Source organism: Pipistrellus hanaki (genome assembly GCF_964339955.1).
Source record: "Pipistrellus hanaki genome assembly, chromosome: 4".
Classification (NCBI taxonomy): domain Eukaryota; kingdom Metazoa; phylum Chordata; class Mammalia; order Chiroptera; family Vespertilionidae; genus Pipistrellus; species Pipistrellus hanaki.
This window is the reverse complement of record NC_140506.1, coordinates 81,548,811-81,566,128: the sequence shown is the minus strand read 5'-3', so window position 1 is coordinate 81,566,128 and position 17,318 is coordinate 81,548,811. Positions and strand designations below refer to the sequence as shown.

The following is a 17,318-nucleotide window of genomic DNA, read 5'->3' as shown; positions in this document are numbered from 1 at the left end:
CCCAGAAAGTGTTAGCTCTTTATCCTCTCTCCAGCCTCTGGATCTACTAGGCATTAACACAGATATGGGGTGTCCCCCCAAAATATATACACACTTTGACAGTTGACAGCTCAATGTTGAAAATTAAACGTGTTTTAATAAACACTGCCCTTATAATTAGTCAACATGTGTGTGTACATTGTTGAAGACACACTATATGGGAAACACTCAGATGGCTAAGAGAAATTACGATGGCCTCCTATGGCAGCCAAGCTAAGGGTACGGAGGCGTGCTGGGCTCTATCTCAGGTCAGGAGGAAAATAATGCTTAATCTCACTTTCAGCCCAGTGCCAAAGGCCAAACATGACAGCCTGCCCTGTGTCCTCCTGGGCTCACCTGAAACTTGCAAAGTGACTTGGAAGGAATATGACTCTGGTGATCAAATTATCAAAAAAATGAAAGAAAGGTTTGGGGAGTTATTATAACAGCTACATGGCAAGTGGGAAATCGCTAACCAGATACCAACTTTCGGCATTATTACCCACCGCACATGTATTATATGTAGAATTCACCAGGCGATATATTTTAGTGATGATGAAATATAGCACCTGGGAAATTTTTCTTTTGTTTTTATTATATAAGCAATATAAGTTCATTATAAGAAAGTCAAATAGAAGAGAATGAACTGAGATATAAAGGTCTTACCCTGATACCAACCATTCATTTCAACGTCCCAGAAATAACTGCTTTTATTAATAGCTTTTCTATGCAGTCACAGAAAGTATTGTTTATTTGTTGATGTTTTTAGACAAATGGGAAGATACTATGCATTCTTGCTTTTTCAAATGCTTTTTTCAGTATATAATATATATTGTGGGTCTTGCCACATATAGCTTTTACTGATTGCATGATACCCCACTTTTAAGGGATGCATGAAGAAATTTTTGACTAGTCTCCTAGTAAAAATACCTCCCAATGCCTCCTAATTTCCTGAGAAACAATGGTAGCTCACAACATAATGAAATGAATAAACATCATTACATTTGTACACAAGCTCCCCACTAGCTTAGAAGTCTTATGGTGGCAAAGGTTTTGCCTGCTTTGCTCATTGATAAACCCTCAGCACTTAGTGTAATCTCTGACACGTAGGGGATGCCCAATAAGCACTCATAGAATGAATATATCTTCATGTGTATATATGTACCTACACATATATTTTTAAATTCCTATATGTATTGGCCAATCATCCTCCAAAATTACTTTACCATGAACTCCTATCTTTGTTTTGATCAGTTGGGGACTTCATTTTTAGAGCTCAGTGTAATAGAAATTGTGAATGCTTGTGTATTAGTTTTCTGCTGCTGCTGTAACAAGTTACCAGACATGTGGTGGCTTAAAACAACACAAATTTATTATCTCTTGGTTCTGGAGGTCAGATGCCCACAATGGGTTGTCAGGGCTGTGTTCCTTCTGGGCCCTTAAGGGAAGAATTCATTGCCTTGCCTTTGCCAACTCCTAAGGGCTGCATTCCTTGGCGTGTGACTCTTCCACATCATTCCAACCTCTGCTTCCATTATCACATCTCCTTCTCTGACCCTCTTGTTTCCCTCCTTCCCTGTGATTACACTGGGCCCATCTTGATAACCTAAAATAATCTCCCCATTTTGAAATCTCTATCTTAATCACATCCTCAAGGCCCTAATTGCCATGTAAAGGGCATAATCACAGATTCCAGGAATTGGGATGTGGGTATCTTTGGGAAGCCATTATTATTCTGTCTACCACAGCTTAGGAGTCAGGTCTGACTTTCAGCGTTGTCATTTCACAGCATCTTCTATGTGTTGAGTCCTGACCTAGCTTACCATGTCCTGACCTAAATCTAAGTAGTATGCTAACTAGCTTGGTGGTCTTGTTCTCACTTGTAGAGCTGGAGAGATCGATACCTCTCTCATTGCTGGTGTGAATGTGAATTGGTACAGGCTCTTTAGAAGGAAATGTGGCACTGTGAATGTAATGAAAATCCTTATGAATGTCTTTTCTCTTTAGCCCAGTAATTATCCATTCCTAAAGTGTATCTTAGGGCATTGATGAATTTATGCATTAAGTTGTGTAGTGAAATATATTATTATATATTATCTATAATACTGGGGCAGAGGAAGTGGAATCGGTCAACTGGAGAAAGAATTTACCTACTAAGAAGAGCTTAGTAGGTGGCTCACTGGGCTCAAATTTTAAAAAAGAGAGCCTAACAGCTGTTTCTAAACAGGGGCCTCCTATGAAAATCACAATTCAGGGAGAAGCCTGCACTAAGGGGCCTGCCTCCCATACTGCCTACACTGTGTTCCTAACTTCTGAGTCAATCTTTATAAAGAATCATATTTTGACCAATAGGACTTAGACTTTCCCTGTCATTCAGTGTTTCTCAGCTATATCATTAGCACCTTCACAGACCAATCAGAGAGGCTCCATTCTGACCAATCAGGACAGCGCTTTTTGGACCAATCAAACTGTGAGAATTTATAGACCTCATTTGCATGAGAATTGACTAATCAGAGACCGGAGCAGAGACTTCTTTCTGTAAAAGTCCATTGCCCTCTGGCTCAGCCCATACACTGTCTCTTTCACCAGCGGTGATTGTGTTTCCCTGGCTGAAGCTGAACCACCAAAGACATCTCTGCAATCCAGAGTTGATGGGACTGGAGTGGAGCAGAGCATGAATGGTGCATTGAATAACGTTTCCTTCCTCACCACACGCCAACTTGGGGATTCCTGTTGACATTGAATTGTTGCTATAAATCATTGGTTGGAAAAACAAACTGTTTACTAATAAGGATTAAGGAAATAAGTATCATACCTTCTCATTACAAAAATCTCACCCTATGAAAGGATTTTGTGAAAGGATATTAAACACCATGTTCAGAGGTTTGTCAAATGTTAGTGACAAACTTAAATCAGGACTACTTCTTATATTAAAAAGAGAATTTTGTGTGGTGAAAGAGTGTGTATATATTTGTATATAGGGTGTCCCAAAAATGTATGAACACACTTTGAATAATTATAAAGGCAGTGTTTGTTTAAAAGTATTTCATTTTTCAAAACTGAGCTATCAACTGTTAAAGTGTGTATACATATTTTGGGACACCCAGTATATATTAAAAGTATACATTTCACGTTACAGAGCTTATTTCTGGACTATAGAATCACAACTAATTTTTATTTTGGCTTACTTATATTTTCTATTTTCTAATAATGAAGGTGGGGGGCATTTCTACATAGAACAATTCTTTTCATTAGATTATCAGGCATTTCTAGATATAGAACAAAAACTATCAAAGGTGTCCCTCTAGTGGAAGGTGGTACAGGGCTGCTGTGGAACACGTGGTTGAGACTTTATTTTAAATTGCTTATTGTATTCGAGACCTTCCGAGAGAAACAAGAGCCCTGAAATTAGTAAGTGTTCTACTTAACTCAAAACATTCTTAAAGAACAATCTCTTTGGGAGACTGACAAGTAACTTTCTCAATGGTAAGAGTCTGGGATTTAAACTCCTTGAATTTCATTCTCCTCTCCTACTTTTTGGTAGTTTGTTTTCTAGGTCCAGGTCTAGGATGCCGGACTTTCATATCCGAAGTACCAGAGGAGGTGGAATGACTGAAGGCTCGGGAGAGGAGGCTTTTCATAGCGGGCACCAGTCTGGACTACTCGCACCGCCCTATGACTCTATGAATCTTCGCTCTGCTCGGCTTCTCGTGGATTGTGTTCGGCCAGCACTTCTCGGCTCGGCTCGGCTCGGCTCGGTTCGGCTCGGCTCGGCTATCTTCGGCTTCATTCGGAAGACGCACGGCTTGGTCTCAGTTCCTCCTGGGCGGAGCTCGGCTGACGCTCGCGTTCTGGAGCTCGGCTCTCTTCGGCTTCTTTCGGAAGATTCTCGTCGCGGCCTCGGTTCCCCTTCGGCCGGCGCTCGTCCTCTCGGGCTCGGCTCTCTTCGGCTTCCTTCGGGAGACGCTCGCCCGGGCCTCGGCTCCTCTTCGGCGGAGCTCGGCTGACGCTCGTCCCCTCGGGCTCTGCTCTCTCCGCCCGCGCTCGGCCGCGGCCCGGAAGGGCGCCCATGGAGCGGGGACTGTCGGCGCGGCCCACGGCGATGGCGCCGCTGCTGGAGTACGAGCGGCAGCTGGTGCTGGAGCTGCTGGACGCGGACGGGCTGGTGGTGTGCGCCCGCGGGCTCGGCGCCGACAGGCTCCTCTACCACTTCCTCCGGCTGCACTGCCACCCGGCCTGCCTGGTGCTGGTGCTCAACACGCAGCCGGCCGAGGAGGTGCGGCCGCCGGCGCCGGGCTCAGGGACCCCGGGAGCCAGGGGGACCCCGAGCGGGTGGATGCGGCCCCGGCGCGGAGGCGAGGCCGCTGAGGGCGGCGCAGGCCCCGGACGCCGGGATGGGGAGGCGTGGGATGAGGGGCCCAGGGACAGAGGCAGGTCCCTGACCGAGGACAGTGAGCGGGATGGAGGGGCTCTGACAGGAGTAGGGGAGGCCCCTTGGGAGGATAGGATAATGATGGGATCCCCTATGTAAAGGGTTTGCTGGGGTCAGAGGAGTAGGATTGGGGAAAGGGGTGGGAATGGGGATGGAGGAATCTCTGAGCGTCATGGGGGGACGTGAAGGATGCTGATGCTGGGAGAGAACCTTGAAGGGAAGGGGAGGGACTGAGGTTCACCAGAGCTGTGGGAGGAGGGCGGAGGACCAGAGGGGAGGGGAGGGAGCTGGAAGTTGGGGATATTGGGGAAGGGGACCTGGGATTCTGGGCGGTATACCTGTGTTGGGGTGTTGTCCTGGGGGTGTTGAGAGGTGACAGGGCCTGGTCTGACAAGGCTGATGAGCCGGAGACAGAGCAGGTGGCAGAAGGGACGTGTCAGCTGGGAAGAGCGACCACAGCCTCCTTGAGGGCAGGGCTCCTGTGCCATCCACCTAGGCATGGCCTGTGCCTGGCAGAGGCCTGAGCCCCGCCCCGCCCCGCCCCACCCCCAGGCCCCGGTGAAGGCGGTGCTGAGCTGAAGGTGTTCGGGCCAGGGCCCCATTGACATGATGAGATTCCCTCTGGGAGGATCTTGACAGAACTACTAATGCACACATTACCCCCAGGAGATACCCCTGGATATCCTCTCGCTGGTACAAACCTGGCTTTGGTGGGAAGTATTTTTTTTCTAGGTAGCAGGATGTCTTTTCAACTGAGGGGTTGAAAGCCTTTTTTTCCCCCCTCACTTTTTAAATTAAGGTATTATATGTGTACTTACCTTACCAATCCCCACCCCCTCCCATTACCATACATGCCCTCCCTCCCCAGAGTTTTTCGCCCATTGGTTATGCTTATATGCATGCATACAAGTCCTTGAAAGCCTTTTTACAATAATCATTATTAAAATGCTAATAACAACTGCAATGATTCCTTTGTGTAAGCCTCAAAACAAAAATAAAACCCTAGTGAAGTGCAGTCTGGCTGGTTGATCAACATCAAGTAGTGACTTGGTGTGTGTGTGTGCATGATTAATGTAAGTTCATGTAAGTTCCTTGTCTCTGGGGAAAGCTGCCCATCATTCGAAAGACAAGTCCCTGCAACCTCATAAAAGCTTCCCCTTGTATGAAACAGCCCACTAACGAGGTTTCCTTTGGTTTAGGAGTATTTTATCAATCAGCTGAAGATAGAAGGAGTGGAACACCTCCCCCGCCGAGTGACCAATGAGATCGCCAGCAACGGTCGCTATGAGGTTTACACACAAGGAGGTGTGATCTTTGCAACCAGCCGGATACTCGTGGTTGATTTTTTGACTGATAGAATACCTTCAGATTTAATTACGGGTAAGCATTTGAAAGTTTGTCATATGTAAATTTGCCTTTTTTGTGTGTGTGTGTCTGTCCCCTCTGCTAAACTACTCTAAGTGAGAACCTTGTGAGTAACATTGTGTGTATTTTCTCAACATTGTCCTTTTAGCCGTTAGCACAATATCTGACACATTACAGATGCTCAGTAAATGTTTGTGGCCTGAATAAGTAAACCAATAAATGTAAGATTGACTTTTCCTTGTTTTCTAAGCTCATGTTCAGTAAATAACGTGGTACGTGGATAGCATTTGCTTTTAGGACCTAATCGGACTTGAAATGTTTATAAATGTTCTTTGTATATTTCCTAAAATATTTGGTTTTCCTCTTTAAAGAGTACCTTTTTTCCGTGATGGGAATTAGACCAAATAGTTGCTTAATTATTTTGAGAAGAACGGTTTCTTAGCTAGAGTTAATATAGAAAAGGAACTATTATTATTATTATTATTACTTATTTTTTTTAAGAAACCTTTTCTGATTTCCCCAAAACTAATTTAGAAGCTCTGCCTCTGTGACCTCAGGTTATGCCATCCTTCTCATAGCACTCAAAACACCATGAAATGTTTGCTTACTTCTTTGTCCGTCTGGCTCATGAGAGAACAAGCTTTATAGGCACAAGGAACAACTTGTTTGTCCCAGGCTCCAAGTAACTGGTACACAGTAGGTACTAAGTAACTGGTACACAGTAGGTACTAAACACACATTTGTTGGGTGAATGATGCATGGGTGTACTGTGATCTGTAGTGAACTTTTGGAGGGGAGAGAGGCTTAGGAAAGTCATAATTGTACTTTCCCGTTTTGTCCATCCTATTGCTCTGAACCTAGGAGACCCTCAAAAAATATTTAATGAATAAACATAAGAATGCATTCTTTTTATGGTTCATGGTGAGCTGATTGTTATAAGTTGCGGCACAGACCGTGCAGTCAGAATCACCTGACTTTGGTAATGCCACTGCTTACAAGCAACTTACTTAATTTTTCATTAATTTCTTTTTCGTGAGTCCCAGTGTTCTCATTTCTTAATTGCTTAGTATTAGGGCCTGGTATGTGAAAAACACTTAATGAATAATATAAAAAAGTGTATTGGCATTTTATAACCAGAAATCATGATAGACCATGAAGTCTTTTACTGTTTGCACCTTTCCTATAAGTTTTATCTGTCTTTATTTTTTAGGTTGATAAAATGAAAAAAAAATTCTTGAAACCACCACCAGATGTCAGTATTGCTCTTTCAATAATAGTGCAACCTACTTAAGCAATCTGAGTCCAATAAATGTCCAAAGTAGAGCTTATACGCACTTTCTAATTAAAAGTTAATTTCTGTATGACCCAGTAACTCGTCTGTAAATCGGAGGCAGTAATAATACTTTCCTTATAGGGTTATTGTCAGGGTGAAATGAGATACCCTATGTAAAATTCTTAGCATTGTGCATGGCACATAGGAAGCATTCTGTGACTACTGTGTGTTGTGAGTGTTCCTGTCCTCAGGCAGTTTAGTGGAGGAGAACGATGTAAAAAAATATTTACAGCACAATATGAGATGAGATACAAGATGTTATTGGAGCACAAAAAAATTCAGTACGCTTTTGTGGGATTAGAATTGCCCCCAAAATATGACCAGCTTGTGTTGTTTTTATTTCTTTTTATAAAATGTGGGGTTCTCAAATGGTGTCACTTGTTAGGAAAAACTGGGTTTTGGAATCTTTGGTCTCCCATTACTTGTTGGAAGACCTTAATTAAGTCACTTCCCTTTCCTGGTCTCATAATAATGCCTACCTCATAGAATTATTGTGAGGTTTAAATTAAATAAAACTCTATAAAAGTGCCTAACCCCAGGGCCTTGGATATTAGTTCTTTTATCCTTCCTCTATTGGGCTTCAAAAAAATGACAGCCTGGTAGAGCACAACATTTTCTTAAATTGAGGTTCACCTTTTCTTTAGAAGTCATTTTTAATTTTATATAATATTTCAATTCAGGCCAGCAAATGGGGCCCAGTAGGGTACTTGGAAAAACCCACCTACTAGGTACAGAATCTTTTTCTTTCTGAGTAGTAAATTAATTATGAACATGTACTGGAGTGATTGAAAATCCTTTGTTTACAAATTCTTAAATAATACTATTAATTTTTACCATATTGGAAAAACAATTTGCTTAGGCAAATAAATGTTACCTCCATCCACCGTGATCCAGAATTTAAACACTAAAATAGTAGAATCTGAATTGAAGGGTCATATATTGCAATTGGTGTCATTTTCTAGAAACTAGAAGTGATGACAACTGGGGCAAAAATATGCAAGTGCATTTATAGCAAATTTATATAACAGTATATATAACAGGCTTGGTTTGCATCTACAAGGCTGAGAATCATCATAGAATAATTGAGTTTTTGACCCAGAAATTATGTCTATGCGTTCTTTTACCATCTCATGTCTGTCCCTAATTTATCACTAATCATACCACAACAAAATTATATATATTATATATATGGAAGGTCATCTGGTTCAGTGCTTGTTTTATAAATAAGGAAACAGGTATCATTGTCTGTGTTTTTTGTGATTCAGAGGTGTTATCACCACACCCACATCAAAAAAAGAAAAAAATGTATGTATTAAACATACTCATTAAACGTGTTTATTTTAACTGGACTAATTTAGCTCTCAATTGAATACTCTGATTCTGAAAACTGAATTATTTTAATAGGCGAAACTGAATTATTTTAATTGCCGAAACTTCTGAAATGCAGCGATCTTGTGCAGTCCACATCTCATTCACAATAAAAGGAGAATTAGTAACCCACTTAGCTTTCAGAAATGCTTCCACTGTGCCAGACACAGCCTACCCCAGGGCCCTTGCTTGTATGATCGCCTCCATCTGGAGGTCTCTTGGCCCACAGAGTCTGCAAGGCTCATCTCCTCATCTGCCTTCACTCATGTGACCTCAAGTGAGGCCACCCTATCTAAAAATTCAAACCGCATCCTTCACACATGCACCCCCTCCTCTGATTTGTTTTTTTCTCTCCAGCTCTTATCACCTTATAACCGACTGACTATTTTACTTATTTATATTGTGAATAGAAGTGACATAAGGACTACTTATTTTCTCTGAGACTATACTACTCCCAGCCTAGCGCAGTGCTTGCCCATGCTCAAGTAGGCACTCAAGAAAAATGTGATGAGTAAGTGACTGAAACCGAGCCTGAAAACTGCGTCTGCCCTGTAACTGAAATTCTAATTCCCCCCTTCAGGCATCTTGGTGTATAGAGCTCACAGAATAATCGAGTCTTGTCAGGAAGCGTTCATCTTGCGCCTCTTTCGCCAGAAAAACAAGCGTGGCTTTATTAAAGCTTTCACGGACAACGCTGTTGCCTTCGATACCGGTTTCTGTCACGTGGAAAGAGTGATGAGGAACCTTTTCGTAAGGAAGCTCTATCTGTGGCCCAGGTACGTAGCATTCTGGGATCACTTGCTGAGAGACTCTGCTGTCATTTCACTTTGCACTTTAATGCGATGTAAAACTTACTGTAATTGGACTTGATACATGCTAGTCAGGTTCATAACAAGTGCATCTAAATATAAATAATATATGGTCACCACCTTTGTGATTCTTTTTAAAGGAGAAAGAGATTTGGTAGTTATTTTTCTGGTAGCCCGTCAAAGCCATCCAAATGCAGCCACGCTATCCTTTCTCATCCACTTAATAAAACTCCAAGAGAGCTATCTAGAGACTCATATACACAGTAGCTGTAGGTAGACTGCAGATTTATTGGCCCACTTCCACTTTGAAAATAACCCATCAGGGAAATCATGCCCAAAGATCTTAAAGAATTTCAGTAAATTTCTAGGAAAGACAGAAGGCTTCAGTTTTCAAGCATTTTGCAACCTATACTAATAGGTAGTTTGGTTACACTTTATGGTACTCAAGAGTAGTTGTTGTCTTTTTTGTTTCTTGATTATGCCTTATTTTGGGTATCAGCAAACTTTTCCCGGAAGGGGCCAGTTGGTAACGATTGAAGTTTTGTGGGCTATGCGATCTGTTAGTTATTCAGCTCTGCTGTCCTAGCATGAAAGTAGCCATAGACAATACATGAACCGTGGGCATGGCTGTGTCCCAGGAAGACTATATATAAAAATAGGCCCAGGCCTGGCTGCTGTCGTAGAAATTCATGCTGTGGCTCAGTTGTTTGAACATCATCCAGTGCACCAAAAGGTCGCCCGTTCGATTCCTGGTCAGGACACATGCCCAGGTTTTGGGTTCAGTTCCCAGTCACAGTGCATAGAGGAGGCAACCCATCAATGTTTCTCTCTCATAGTAACGTTTCTCTCTTCCTCTCCCTGCCTCTCCCTAAAAATTAATGAAAACATATTTTTTAAAAATAGGCCCAGGAGTTAGCCCAGACCATAGTTTGCTGACCCCTGCTTTCTTTGAACAATTTTCATTTATGAAGGTTAAAAGTATTTCTGAAAACATTGTCATTTTACTTTCTATTTTGTTTGTTTCTTACTTGCACTAAAAAAAAAAAAAAAAAAAAAAAAAAAAAATTATAAAGTTGATCCGAGACCAGAAACATAGCTGTTGAAACTCTAGAAAAATATTTGAAATATATTTGTCCCTTTAGGTTCCATGTAGCGGTAAACTCGTTTTTAGAGCAGCACAAACCTGAAGTCGTAGAAATCCATGTTTCTATGACACCTGCCATGCTTGCCATACAGACTGCTATACTGGACATTTTAAATGCATGTCTGAAGGAACTAAAATGTCATAACCCGTCGCTGGAAGTCGAAGATTTGTCTTTAGAAAACGCTATTGGAAAACCCTTTGACAAGGTACTCTATTTCTTTTCCTTTTTAAGCACAGTTTGTTATGTTATAATTTTAAAGAATGCCAGTTATTTTAATATTTGCAGTGTTCTTCATAGGAATTTGCTGTTGTTTATAATTAATAAAGTACAGATAGCATCTTCGGTTTACTGGAAAGTCATTTGTAGTAAAATATGTGGATTGACATATAAGCACAATTCTGATTTTGCAGCGATGATCTCATTTTAAATATAATTAAGAGGAGCATAAATAATCTTTGTGCTCTTAAATGACAGCATTCGGCTATCTACAGGTAGAAGAGTTTTACATGAGACTGCTTCAGAATGTATAATCTCTTGTTTAGAGTAAAAATAATTTGGATGAGTTTTCTTTACTGGGGAATGTGAAATTTGTTGTCTGGTGAGCGTCCGGACTGTGGGCTTGATCCCCAGTGTGAGGTAAGCAGGAGGCAGCCAATCAATGATTCTCTCTCCTCATTGATGTTTCTATCTCTCTCTCCCTCTCCCTTCTTCTCGAAATCAATAAAAATATATTTTTAAAAAATATTCAAATTTAGTCAGTTTTTAATTTAACAATTTAGTCAATTTAACAGTTTAGTCAGTATTTAACACTATTGCCCATCCATGAATCACACTTAAAAAAATAAAGAGCTAAGATCTTTGCACCAACAAATTAAGGTACAGTTATTTAATTTAATGCCATGTAGTTTCCCTGGCTTATGCCCTCTGTTCCATTGTACCACTGGACCCCACAACTGTATCAATCCAGGATAAGGTCACAGCTGAACTTGGCAGAAATTGAATGTCTGAGCTGCATGCTTTGACTCTTCTTAAAAATAAATCATTGATTATCTGATGTTTATCAGGCCTTTTCTCTTCTGACTAAAATTGTACATATGGACAATTATGAATTGACTCTATCTGATTATAAAAATTCTACTGATGAGGCACTCTTGATTGTATTTGAAAAATTAAACATTATTTTTAGAATCTTATGAACTGAAATTTCTATCCACTTCCTTACATGATAATATTTTGGATATTTTTATTGTGATAAAACATATAACATAATTTTAACCATCTTTTAGGTATATAGGGGATGATATTTTGAAAGTATAATCTGTATTAATAACAGCTATATGAACATATTTTAGCAATACTAATTCTTATTCTTATTTTAGACAATCCGCCATTATCTGGATCCTTTGTGGCACCAGCTTGGAGCCAAGACCAAGTCCTTGGTTCAGGATTTGAAGATATTACGAACTTTACTGCAATATCTTTCTCAGTATGATTGCATCACATTTCTTAATCTTCTGGAATCCTTGAGAGCAACAGAGAAGGCTTTTGGTCAAAATTCAGGTAGGAGATAAAAATACTAATATTCTTCCAGAAGCTGATTTGAATATAGTACTGGGTTTTGTTGAGGAATCAGGTATGGGGAGTGCTATATTCACCTACTTGATATGCTAAAGCTTCAGATTACATTTTACATTCCTAGCGCAAAGATATAGGTTTTATTGATAGCTAATGTTTCCGCCTACTTAACTTCTGTTCTCTAAAATAATAAATATTCATTATCCATTCTGGGCAATTTTATTTCTAGAAAAAAATTTGTATAATACAAGCAGTTCCCAACCTAGAAATAGCTTGCATTCTGGAAGGTTAGTTAAGAATTTAAAATTCATTTTCCATGCAGAAACAGTAAGGCAGTATGGGTTTCATCAGCTAGAGTGCTGAAGACCAAAGATGAGCTGTTTGTAAGGAAACATAGCATGCACATATGACTGGGCACTGTCATGCTCTGCTGTCAGTCACATCTTTCCCTCACTGTTGTGGCCGAGGCGGGTAATTCTCAAAGTATGGCCCATGGGCCCCTGAGGCCAAGATTTAATAGGATTCACAATTTTTACTGCTTCATCAGGGACATTCTTGAGTGATAAACTGCAAATGCATTGAAATGAAGAATACATTGATGGACTGTACACTTTGATTCCACTGCCTTGATGGTGCTTAGGCATCAGCAGTGTTATGTACTAACGCTTTTGCACCATCATAGGCAATGTCAGTGCAGTGGGAAAAAGTCAAATCAATTAGTATTATAATGAGAATAGTTGTATTATTATGAAGGTAGACCCCCTGAAAATATGTTGGGGTTCCCTGAGAGCCTAAAGGCCACACTTTGAAAACCACTGGTCTAACCAAACGGTGACAGAGGCCATAGGAGGAGGGAAGGTGTAGTTCAGAGAACAAGATGGCAGCCAAGTATAGATATAGATCATGGGACCATCAGAGATTCTTTAAAATTTTAAGGTGTTTGTTTTTGTGTGTGTGTATGTGTGTTTTTAACTCTTTATATTAGGTTGGCTGTTTCTTGACTCCAGCACCTCGATGTTTGTAAATGCTCGAGCAAGGGTTTATCGTGTTCCGGATGCCAAAATGAGTAAAAAAGGCAAAATGTCCGAAAAAGTGGAGATTAAAGAAGAACAAGGTATCTTGTAGGCTTGGGTTTTTAAATGTGTCTATTATTTCAGTATTTGGTGTGGAATTGCTTATCAAGTTACATTGAAATTTTAAATCTTTTTTGGTCATGTGAAAATGTGTACCTGTCTGTTAAGTGTAGGTTATATGTAAAGTATGTTAAAAGTATTCACCATGGGAAAAAAACAAACAAAAGGAAAAAGTATTCACCCTGGAAAATCCTTAGAATCCTTTATCGAAGAATTCAAAGTAACAAATACCAAGTATCAAGAGTGTATTCTTACTGCTGCATAAGAAGTACAGATTTTCATTTTAACTTCAGAATAATTACTAGTTAGGGCACTTAAAGTATTAGTGGAACATTTTAACATCCCTTTAGTTTTTAGAGAACATAAATATACTAGAATGAGGCAAATACAGATTTTATTTCAATGTAATTAATATCATTATGTTTTTAAAATTAAATTTATTTGGGTAATGTTGGTTAATAATACCATATAAGTTTCAGGTGTACAATTCTATAATACATCATCTGTATATTGCATTGTGTAGTCTCCTTTTATCATCATATATTAGACCTCTTGCCCCTCTGATAACCACCATACTGTTGTCTGTGTCTATAAGTTTGTTTGTTCTTTTGTTTTATATCCCACGTGTGAGTGAAATCATATGGTTCTTGTCCTTTTCCATCTGACTTATTGTACCTAGCATGATACTCTCAACCAACACCAAACTAAAAAGTTTCTGCACAGATGAAACCATCAGCAGAACAAAAGGCAACCAACTGAATGGGAGAAGATATTTGTAAATGATATATTTGACAAGGGGCAAATATCCAAAATATGTAAAGAACTCATATAGCTCAATAACAAAAATCATTGGTTTCTTAAGGCATGGGATAAGGTTAATGCTTACTTTCTAGTTCAAATATCTATCTTAAAACTTAATTAAACATATTAGTGTTGTGAAATAAAAAATTGACTGTTGTCTACTTCAATTTTATGTTCAGGATTGTGAAAATAATGGGGATTTTAGAAACGAAATACTGTTACTTTCTATTGATCTGTATAACAGGTCATATATAGCATCACAATTGACAACTAACACAGACTTATCTCTTGATTAGTGACCATGAATATCACTTTCTAGCAAGGCATTATTAAACTTGAATTAATGTTGACTTGAAGTGCCTTTGATTTAAACCACGAAGAGACTCTTTTCTTTCAAAGAAACAGATTCTCCCTGGCATTATGGAGGAAGCTCAAAGGAATGGGCTTATGAAGTGACGCTTGTGTTATCTATTGATTTGAAAATCTTCGGAACACTTTGTGGGTAAAAATGATCACATAGAATGAGATTATATTTTATTTCTGTACAGAAACAAAAAAGGAGCTGGTCCTAGAAAGCAACCCAAAGTGGGAAGCGCTGACTGAAGTACTGAAAGAAATCGAAGCAGAAAATTCGGAGAGTGAAGCCCTTGGTGGTCCAGGTAGGAAAAGGAGGTGCTGACATCTGCTTTCAAAAACCAAACCAATGAGTCTTTTTTATTAGCTCTTTAAAATCGGCTTACTACTGTGTTTATAAAATGTAGAAGAATAAATGCCAAATGAACACAGAAATCTAGCAGCAACCCCCTATCTCTATGACTTCCTCCAGGCTAAGTCACCGTGTATTCATGAAAGCAGGTTTTTTTACCGGTCGGGTTCTCAGGAATTCTATTTAAAGACACAGCTAGTCTCCACATATACATTTACCAGGCTTAACATCTGGAATCCCCAAGGAGGAAGCTAAAGGGACTTGTGTTTTATTTTCTCAGCAAGTATCTTTTCAGGGAAGCCTAGACTAGTATATGGAGTGACATGGACTTAGCCTTACAAAAATTCTAACTTTCAGGGCTGCTTTCTTCAAACATGAGTATACTAGATTAACATAGACTAAGCCTGAGCTAAATTTAAAAAAAAGTAAGCCAAACAGAAGGTAAAAGAAAACTAGATTTTTAAACTAATTGAGTCTGAAATTCTGCAAAACAATAAAGGCAAGCACACAATCCTTTTATTAGTAAATGTGTTGGTGATATTATTCCATAACTTACAGTGCTGGATTTTAGACCAAAGGCCCACATGCTCAATTAAAAAAATAAAAATAAAAATAAATACAGAAAAAAGAGAAGGCAAAAAATTGTATCTGACAGCCATGTTATTAACAATGGCGTTTATTAACAATGTTTTTAACTTTGGCACTTTTCCTTCCAGCCTTCTTTTCCTGTATCTTCTATTTCACTTTGATAAATCATATGTACATGAAATTTCTGGATATAGAATTGATGAGTCAAATAATACTAACATTTTTTAAAGTTCTTGAGACATATTACCATATTGATTTACAAAAAGTTTGTCAACTTCTGTTTCTTCTAACAGTATAAGAGTTTATTTCTTTTTCACTTAGGTAACAATGACTAGAGTGTCTGTCTATTTGTGTATATATGTGCACATCCTATATAATAAAAGGCTAATATGCAAATAGACTCAATGGTAGAACAACCAGTTGCTATGACACGCACTGACCACCAGGGGGAGGACTCTCAACGCAGGAGCTGCCCCCTGGTGGTCAGTGCGCCTCCCACAGGGGGAGTGTAGCTCAACCAGAAGCCAAGCTCACCAGCAAGAGGGCACAGGCTGAGCTGAGGAAGGCCACCCCCAACCCCACCCCCACCCCCACCACAGTGCACTAATGCCATGCCTCAAGCCTTTAGTATATGTATAATTTGTCAATTTGATTGGAGAAAAATGTTATCTTGTTTTAAGTTTTGATGTTTGATAGGCTCAGTATTTTCTCAAATGCATTTCCTCTTCTGTCTTAGTTTTCTTTGCCAACTTAGGCTATGTCCTTAGTTTATATCATCTTCTTACACAGTAAAGATACTAACATTTATCATTGTTGCATAACATTCTTTCTTTGTCTTTTGTTTTTTAATGCACAGTGTTTTATTCTTATAGAGTCAGTTTTAACTTATAGATATTGATCTTTCTGAGATTTTTTTCCTGTTGCTTTTAAGCCTAGAAAATCATCTGTAGCCACACAGGTGAAAAAGAATAATATATATATACCATATATATATATATATATATATATATATATATATATATATATAATTTAATCTTTAACATTTGACTCTGAAATCCACTTGGAATTTATTTTGGTGTATAAGGTCTTCTGGGAATTACTAATTTAAAAGAACTTTTTAGAAGCTTCCATTATACAGTGGCTATACTTTCATGAGATTAAATATTTCTGGCTTAATTTTACTTAAAAGTTTTACATGATCCTGCATCCAAGACCCCTTTTAAACAAATTTAGCACCAAGAGATAAAACGTTTCTTCCTTGTGAGGAAACGGGTGAGGGGGCCTATGGGGAAGAGTGACATAATGTTGTTTTCTAATTTTAGGTCAAGTACTGATTTGTGCAAGTGACGACCGAACGTGTTCCCAGCTGAGAGAGTACATCACCATGGGAGCAGAGGCCTTCTTGCTGAGACTCTACCGGAAAGCCTTCGAGAAGGACGGCAAAGCTGAAGAAGTGTGGGTGACTTTCAGAAAGGAGGACGGTGCAAAGAGAACTGGGAAATCTAACAAGAGACCCAAAGACCCCCCAAACAAAGAAAGAGCTCCTGCCAAAGAGAGGGCTCTCAAAAAGAAAAAGCGAAAGTTAACGTTAACTCAGATGATGGAGAAACCTGAAGACCTTGAAGAGGAAGGGGACAGCAAAGAAGGATACCCTAGAGACCTGTGCAGCAGCCCAGAGAGCTGCTTAGGAGACATCCAGCACGAGGAGTTTGATTTAAACTTGTCCTCGGATGCCGCTTATGGGATTCTGAAAGACCCCCTCACCATCATCCACCCACTTCTGGGTTGTAGCGACCCCTATGCTCTGACGAGGGTACTCCACGAAGTAGAGCCAAGATACGTGGTTCTGTATGATGCAGAGCTAACCTTTGTGCGTCAGCTCGAAATTTACAGGGCAAGTAGGCCCGGGAAACCTCTCAGGCAAGTGACAAAGAGTGTGGAGTGTGAACTGCGTCTTTAAGGCTTCAAATTCACAAGTTCTTTAGGATTTAGCACCGCAACTATACCTGTTGCATGTGGGTTTTCTTGTCTTTCACATTCTGCTG

General features: G+C 39.8%; 1 protein-coding gene across 1 annotated transcript in view; it reads left to right on the top strand.

Annotated features, from left to right (window-relative positions):
* The first annotated feature begins 3,897 nt into the window (after positions 1-3,897).
* Positions 3,898-17,318, top strand: part of ERCC4 (ERCC excision repair 4, endonuclease catalytic subunit) — a 30,941-nt gene continuing 17,520 nt past the window's right edge. The window contains exons 1-8 of the mRNA XM_084881119.1: positions 3,898-4,294; positions 5,650-5,830; positions 9,097-9,292; positions 10,468-10,675; positions 11,850-12,030; positions 13,031-13,159; positions 14,528-14,638; positions 16,596-17,193. Of these exons, the coding sequence (XP_084737245.1) occupies positions 4,088-4,294; positions 5,650-5,830; positions 9,097-9,292; positions 10,468-10,675; positions 11,850-12,030; positions 13,031-13,159; positions 14,528-14,638; positions 16,596-17,193 (1,811 nt within the window). The 5' untranslated portion in view covers positions 3,898-4,087. The remainder of the gene's footprint in view (positions 4,295-5,649; positions 5,831-9,096; positions 9,293-10,467; positions 10,676-11,849; positions 12,031-13,030; positions 13,160-14,527; positions 14,639-16,595; positions 17,194-17,318) is intronic.